General features: G+C 44.4%; 1 protein-coding gene across 1 annotated transcript; it reads right to left on the bottom strand.

Annotated features, from left to right (window-relative positions):
- Positions 1-516: 516 nt before the first annotated feature.
- LOC147905919 (pentatricopeptide repeat-containing protein At5g39350-like) lies at positions 517-4,974 on the bottom strand. Its single transcript, XM_087375484.1, has one exon. The coding sequence runs from the start codon at positions 4,006-4,008 to the stop codon at positions 1,333-1,335; it is 2,676 nt and encodes an 891-aa protein (XP_087231610.1). The 5' UTR covers positions 4,009-4,974; the 3' UTR covers positions 517-1,332.
- Positions 4,975-8,629: the final 3,655 nt, after the last annotated feature.

The following is an 8,629-nucleotide window of genomic DNA, read 5'->3' as shown; positions in this document are numbered from 1 at the left end:
ACGCTGCCCCTTCCCTGGCCCTGAGAGATCAGCCAACTTTGAAAAGGGGAGCATGGCAGGTTGCTCACAGCCGACCGAGTCAGCCCCAAATCAGGATCAATACCAGGTTCCTTGTGGCCCTTTTCAATGCTGGTCCAACCACTCCAAAATTTGCTCTCCTGGTGCTCACATACACAGTCCCGATGTGGGGCATGTCTCCCTATTCCTAACCGATATCTACAACAGGTAATCCTCTCATATCGAGGCTCACATCTGGGCATGCCTACTTCTAACATCTAACTCCTGCCTTCCATGTAAGCATCTTCAGTAGAAAATGGTCTCACTTTCCTGACAATGTTTCACAGCTTTTGTACCATTCTTCCATCCCATGAATTGGACAAGCAAAAGAAATCCTGAGTTGTTTGACTAATGCACTGAAGTTGGGGATGAACTTAAACAAACAAGAGAGCATGAATGCCATAGGCACCAGTAGTGGCTATTTTAAAGTGAATTACATTATGGGCATTTGGCGAGGGGTTTAGAGAAAAGCAAAGAGGGGAAGAGGGACGGGGAGAAAGAGAGATCACCCATTCTAAGAAGAGGAGATATCTTTAGATAACAAAGATTTCCAAAAGGCATGGAAAATCCCACTAGCCAAGTTAAAAGTCCGTGCTAAAGCACCCCTCCACCAAGGTTGTCCTAAAAGAAAACACTCTCTCCATGGTCACAGGTTGATTTAGTCACCTCGTGCCTTGATTCAAGCAGTCTTTTCTATGTTCTTCAGCCAAAGATAATTGTGGAAAAGAATCATTGGGTGGATGTCAATGACATCTATATGATGGCAACAATGTAGGAAAGGAGTTCCATCAAGGATTGGACTCGGTAATGTGCTAGCAACTCAGAGAAATAATGCTCTCACTGTTGTATAAATTGGGTGGATGTCAATGACATCTATATGATGGCAACAATGTAGGAAAGGAGTTCCATCAAGGATTGGACTCGGTAATGTGCTAGCAACTCGAGAGAAATAATGCTCTCACTGTTGTATAAATGGCAAGGCATTTTTTCCCATGGATTTGTGCAGCTCAGCCAGTCTTTTTGCATGAGAAGGCTCTCTCAACCCATTTCTGCCCATCCTCATCCAGCCATTTACTCCCCTTTCTACCATCCCTATTTGTGTGACTGTGCTTGCCCATGTAAGAGGGGGCCACAATATGGTGAAGCCTTCCTGAAAGTTTGCAAAGCAACAACCAGGCCCACATTGTGGTCTTATGCAAAAAGGGAGATATTAAAAGGGGTCTATATCGAAGTAGAAGGCCAGGTTCTCCCAATTACAGCAGAGTCTTCTCCACACTATCCACCACCAAACCTAGAACCATAGCTCTCTTGCCATGAGATCATCAACTCTGTACCAAAAGCCTCCATTTCCTGCTCCTGAAAGTGCAATCCATGCTCTGGTAGAAATTCATACATCGTCCCTTCATGCTCAATGGAAATGCAGCCTGGCCAATGCTGTAGACCCTTCTCCTTTATTGTGTTCAACTTCGATGCAACATCACCCCTGTCAGCTGCAGCATAGATATTTAACAGCATTATATACGATGAAGCATTGTCTGGATCTAGTTCTAACACATGACCTGCTGCGCGTTCACCTCGCCTGACATCAGCCTGGTCTCTGCATGCACCAAGCAAGGTTGACCAAGTTACTGAAGAAGGATGAAGTGGCATTTCATTTATTAGGGATTCTGCCTCATCAAGCAGTCCTGCCCTTCCCAGTAAATCAACCATGCAATTATAATGATCAAGCAGATGTGTGAAGCTATGAATTTGCTTCATGGACCAAAAATAGCTGCGACCTTCATCAACCAGACCAGAATGGCTACATGCAGAAAGAATGCTAATGAAGGTGACCTCATTAGGCATCACTCCTTCCTGCCTCATTTTTTGAAAAAGATTGAGGGCATCCATGGCACGCCCATGCTGGGCATAAGCTGCAATCATGACTGTCCATGTGACTGCATCCTGCTGGGGGATTTTGTCAAACACACTGCGAGCATCCTCAAGATTGCCACTCTTTCCATACATGTTGATAAGAGTCGTTCCAATAACAGTATCTGACTCAAACCCGCTGATAATAATATGGTCATGCATCAGCTTGCCTTCAACTATCGCTGCCTGGCCGGCACATGCATCAAGGATGCTGACAAGCGTGATTTTGTCAGTCTCTACTCCTTTCATCTGCATTTCCTCAAAAAGTTGAAGGGCATCTTCACCTTGTCCATTATGAGCATAGGCTGCTATCATGGCAGTCCATAAGACTGCATCTCTCTCTCGTAATTTGTCAAACAACTTCCGAGCATCCTTGGGGCTGCCACACTTACCATACATGTTGACAAGAGCTGTTCCCACAACAAGATCAGACTCAATTTTAAAAGCGATTATATGAGCATGAATTCGCTTGCCTTCACCTAGGGCTGCCTTGCTGGTACATGCAGAAAGTATGTTCAAGAAGGAGGCCTTGTCCCATGTTGGCATTTTGTCAAATATCCTTACAGCATCCTCTAGGCTGCCCCACTTAGCATACATATTCACAAGGGCATTCCCAAGAGCAACATCTGACTCAAGTACACTGCCAAGAATACCAGCATGCAATCGCTTGCCTTCGGCTTGGGGTGCCTGGCTGGCACACATATCAAAGAGGCTGAGAAAGGTTATATTGTTTGGCATAAATCCTTCCTGCTGCATTTGATTGAAAAGATGGAAAGCACCCCTAACATGCCCGTGATAGATATAAGCTGCAATCATGGAATTCCATGAGACAACATCACGTCCAGGTATTTTACAAAACATGCTCCATGAATCCTCCAACTTGCCACACTTCCCGTACATATTGATAAGGGCATTTCCGACAAAGCTATCAAAATCATGTCTACTGGTCAAGATGAGAGCATGAATTCGCTTGCCTTCTGCTAAAGTTGCACATGCAGAAAGCGTGCTGACAAATGTGAACTTATCTGGCATTACGTCCTCATGCCACATTCTATCAAAGAGCTGAAGAGCAAACTTGCTCTCACCATTCTGCACGTAAGCTGCAATCATGGCGTTACACAAGACAACATCCCGTTCATATAAGTCATCAAACATCCTGCGTGCATTGCCCAAAATCCCACATTTGCCATACATGTTCATAAGAGCAGTACCCACAATGATTTCTTTCTCAAATCCAGCACCTAAAACTCTGACATGAGCTCGCAAGCCTTCACTTCGGATTCCCTTGCTGGCGCATGCTTCAAGGACGCTGACAATTGTGACATTGGTTGGCATTATTCCTTCTGATGGCATTCGATTAAAAAGTTCCAGTGCATCTTCGGCCAGGCCATGTTGTGTACACACAGCAATCATGGTATTCCAGGAGATGGCATCTTGTTCTGGCATCATGTCAAACGTTCTCTGTGCCTCTTCGATGCTGCCACATTTGCCATACATATTGACAAGTGCAGTGCCAACAAAGATATCAAACTCGCATCCACTGCATACAATATGTGCGTGCATTTGCCTGCCTTCGTATAGAGTAGCTTCCCCAGCATAGGCTGGAAGAATACTAACAAAAATGTGCTTGTTGGGAGTCGTCCCTTCTCTCTGCATCTCTTGAAACAGCAGTACAGCTTCCCTAGCCTGTCCATGCCAAGTGTATGCTCTTATTATGAAATTCCAAGAGGAAAGATCCCGTTGAGGCATTCTACCAAACAGGGCATGTGCATCCTCCAGAGCTCCGCATTTACCATACATCTGTAAGAGGAGGTTGCTAAGAGAAGCATTTCGATCAAGCCCAGTTTTAATGAAGTGGTCATGAATGCGCTTGCCATCGGACAACGCCTTTACACTCCCACAGTTCCGCAAAAGAGAAGCATATGTGGCAAAATCCCACGGAACTCCGGGTCGGTCCAGTTGATGAAAGGTACGCAGGAATGGAGCAGGCGAATGTCCGCAAGCAATCACCTTCCATTGAGGTATCCAAAACACCTTCATGTGCTAAAATTTCAAGCAGGCATGTCGGGATTCCCTTATGGATCGACAAACCTGCAGCAGAAGAAGCAAGGGAGGGACAAGCGCCCAAGGGATGAAATAGGGGGCAAAAGCTTGCATGAGCAAGGTTGAACGAAATACCCATAGTCCGAAAGCTGGGTTCGTTATAGGAGACGAAAGCACCTCGATTTGGACTGCCGTGCAATATGAGAATGCATCAAAAGCCTGCGCAAATCATGCTGCAGATGCAGCAATAATGCTACAAGCAAGACATGAATCATGATTCAAGACGCTGAGCGGGCTCTGCAGCTGCAGGATTGTGTGGAAGGATGCTTTCAGTTTCTCTTCTCTGTATGTCCCGGGGTAATCCCTTTCCGCGGAGGAAAGTCCACCGAGCACCACCCGCTCGCCGGATTTCGCCGCCGCGGAAAGCACCGCGGAATCCGGTGAGCCTCCCTGGATTCTACTCGCCAAATGCTGGATTCTGGGGAGGAAACCCACCGAATTCGGGGTGGAAACTCACCGGATTCCGAGGTGCTTTCCTTCCTGAAAAGAGTTCCCTCGATTCATTCCCCAACGTGGAATGAACATGTATAATAACAAGAGGCACAGGGTGCCGAGAGCATTGCCCTTAGAGGAATGCGAGGTCAAATTGAAGAGTGGTCTCCTTTGGCAGGCCTGTGGCTCTCTCCACTCCATTTTCCCTCCCTATCGTACCATAGATCTTTTCTCTCAAATCACGTCTGTCCTGTACCCTCTCCACTGGACTTCCACATCGTTGCACTTCCATAGACTAGCCTCAGACACGTGCAGCTCTCCTTGCTTCTATTTATGTTTTCAATCACACGTTGGGAAGAGGTTCATCTCGATTTGAGTCTAGCAACGGTAAATGCTCAAACTAGATATGGTAATAGAAGGGAAAGGAAGGATCATGATGCGCCTCATAGATCAGAAGATGCTGTCGAGAGAAAAAAGGAAACGACTCCCAAAGCCATGGTTATAGAGTCTGCTAGCAGTTTCCAGAGAATTTCCAAACAAAGAGCTCATCTTAGACGAAACGATGAGGCTGAAAGAGCCTAACCTCCAACAAGACAAAGATCCAAACACTCAGAATGCAGAGCCGCGAGCTCGTGCTTTTGTTCATGAAAGTTTTACGGCTCACAGATCATCAAAATGCTCACATATGGGAGCGATAAGCCGCAACGAAAACACAAAAATTGCCAACAAAATTTTTTCAACAGCGCTATTTGGGTATGTCACTCCATGGCTCGCCCAATATAGCTTCGAAAGCCGGAAACCTTTCACGCTCTCTTGGAAGCTCAGCACCGATGGTCACCAACATTGATTGCTCAATAGCCGCAGTTGCTAAATTGCATGTTGATGGAACTTGGCATAAACAAATCGATGCTTGGAATGGAGAAATTTGAAGGGCCATTTGGGTTTGCTTGATGGGGTAGCTTCAAGAAGAGTGAGTGAGAAAGGCACCCATAACAAAATGTGCAAGTAGAGCAAGCTGAGAGAAGGAAATGATGCGACCTTCGGTAAGAGATCCTCTATGCTTCCACCCTTTAGATCATAGGGATGAATCACCCTGAGGAAATGCTCCTGGCTAGCCTCTAAACTATGCTTCCACCCTTCAGATCATCAATCACCTAGAGGAAACACTCCTGGCTAGCCTCTTAGCCAACAACTAATTCGACTTCGGGGGAAACTCTCTATCGTAGGAAGTAGACAACAATAATAGCTAGTCTACAAGGTTGGCTACACCCTTACAACAAAAGCTCCCTAACGAAGAGATGTTGAATCAGAGTCGGTAGGAACATAAGGCCAATTGTCTGAAAAACTATGTTTACCGTTGAAATCCATCGCCAAATTCCTTGAAATCCACGACCAAACAGAACAACAAACGAGCACTGATATTCTCGCGAAAAGGGACTTCGAATACGAGATATAGCAATGGAGAAGAGACTCCAGAAACGAGATGCAACAATGATGCAGGATGAAGAAGAGGCCAAAATTGTAACAAAACTTATAATTTTTGTTATAAAATGCAAGCATTAAGTGATGGGACACTCTTACCAATGATGGGCATGCTAAAGGGCCTATTTGTAAGTTCATTAGAAACTTGATAGTGGGACACCATACTTAGTTGGACTAGAATGTGACTCAAGCAGTATGTAACCCACAACACCTCCACCGGTGGACATAGCTCATTTTAGCTTGCGTATGGCACTAAGGAATTCTTCCCCTAGAGATCCAAATCTAGCTTCAAGGTTCACATTGGAGCAAAAACTAACTAACGGAGCAAAGATAGAGGCCAAGATTGTTGTAGCTACAAAAATAGGATGAGATGAGGAGGCTGGCACTACTCTACATGGAGACTAGGCAACAATGTCAGAAAGCTAGGTTTGATGCTGTGACATGAAGTTGGGGGTAATAAAGTCCACGCACCTCTTCACTTCCTACTGCTTTTGAACTGCGTGACAAAGATACTTATCATTGAGAAAGGGACATTAAAAGAAGCTTTTATGCCAAGATACCACACCATACTTTCCTCCCTTAGATGAGAATGAAGATGGTAACATCCCAAGTGATGTTGTACTCAAGCATAGGGAGAAGGAAAGGATCAGTAGAGGCCATAATCTCAGCTAGCCAGTCTGCACCAAAGAGAAGAGCGATATGTTGTTGAAAGAAGATCTTGCACCTCAACATGACATGAACTGATATATATCGAGGAGCTTGAAGGGGCTGATTGGATCAGATGGGTAGGTTCCGAGGAAACATTGCACCTCCTTCATAGATATCTTTACACTTAGCTCAAAACACTCTCCAAACTATCATTAGACACAAAGGCCTGTAACTTTCAGTAGAGACATGATACCAAAGATTCAAACAAATATAGAGATGCACCTTGAGATGGGCTTCGCATTGATATACATTTCGTAAGAAACAAAGAAGCGGCCAGAAAGTTATGGGTGGTTTACTAGACGGGGGTAAAAACTGTCATGAAAACAGACTGTCAAACATAGAGACTCATAACTTTTTGCTGTAGTATCTGATTCAAGGTCTAATAGCACAAAGACATGCGCCTTGAAGAGAGCTTCACGCTGATATAAGTTTCACAAAAAATCGGACTAACGAGCGGAAAGTTATGAGCAAAACACTAACAGGGGGTCAAACTATCATGAAAACTGCCCTCCACCCATGCTAATTTTGCCGAGCAGGATGCTCCCTCAAGACTCCACCTTCATCAACGATCCACCACTCATAGATTTTGCCTAGAATAGGGTAAGTAACTCCCTTGGTGGCTCGGGAAATGGATGGACCATGTGTATGCAATGAGCGGCCGAATAGAAAGAACTTTTAAGGCTTTGAAAGGAAGAAAAGGGAAGAGAGATTCAAGAGAGGGAATACGAAGTGATCTTCATTGTCAATAGAGTAAGACTCCACTCCAATGCAACTCAAAATACTACAAACACAAGGGAGAAGAAGAGGTTTCATACGTACAAGAGGGAGTGGAAGCTCCAAGACTACTCATAGAGAGAGAATGAATTAGAGAGAGATGGACTCAAGAGTCTACATAAGAGAATATCTACAAGAGGGAGAGAAGGCTTATGGAAGAGGCTTGAGGAGACTAGAGCTATTTGCTGCTTGTAAATTCCTTTCCCCATCAATCACATAAGCTCGTATGTCACCATCCATGTCCTTTTTAGATACTCTTGCCATGTGTCCCATCAAAAGATGCTCAAGACTCTTAAAATATTGAGAAAGTCAAGAGTCTCTCCACATGGAGCCCATAGGGACCCTCTCTTTTCCATATGTCCACATCCTCCTTATTCCACATAGGAATTGTAAAAGGATTCCTCTTGACTCCACACTCCTCCACATGCCTTCGACACGCTTGGCATGTGGCCTCTCTTATATTATAGGAACACATGGACATGAGCCCACCTCTTTATATGACTCACTCTTCCTATTTTCTAAAAACCCCATAATATCCCATACACAAATAACTCTCACCCCATACCAAGGTATTTATAATTCATACCTATGGTATTTACAATGATCCATTCCACTCATCCTCTCAATCCCATATAATATCTTACAAAATAGAAATAAGTGAGAGCCGCTAGGCTATCACTTGATACTCAAACTCTTATCAAACATAGAAGAAAACAATACCAATGCCATATAAAAAATATCAATTTTATGGCATCACAATGCCTAGATCAATAAATTTTGGGAAAGGAACTCCAAATGCATAACATCTTAATTTTCTGGCATCACATCTTCCCCCCCCTAGCAGATCCTCTCTAGTGATAGAGAGGGTCTGCTGGTCCTCAAGGTGGTCGAGCATAGAAGAACTTAAGGCAATACTCATTGGTGCGTCTGGGTATCACCATGCCATCAACATCCTCAAGCTGATAGGTTCTATTTGTGAACTTCTTTTTCGATATGGTCCCTCCCGTCGGCCGATAAACTTTTTGTCTAGTTGCTTGTTCAGACGGCTATCAAATCTCATGACTAAATCTTCTTCTGCAATATCTTTCTTCTTTCGTAATTTGGTGTCAAAACGGGCCTTGCACCTTTTTTGAGAAGATTTCAAGTTTTGTAAGGCCTGTAA

The sequence above is a fragment of the Dipteris shenzhenensis genome, chromosome 1 (genome assembly GCF_047967505.1).
Source record: "Dipteris shenzhenensis isolate YYH24624 ecotype China chromosome 1, Dip_SZ_1.0, whole genome shotgun sequence".
Lineage (NCBI taxonomy): Eukaryota > Viridiplantae > Streptophyta > Polypodiopsida > Gleicheniales > Dipteridaceae > Dipteris > Dipteris shenzhenensis.
This window is presented reverse-complemented; position numbering and strand designations above follow the sequence as displayed.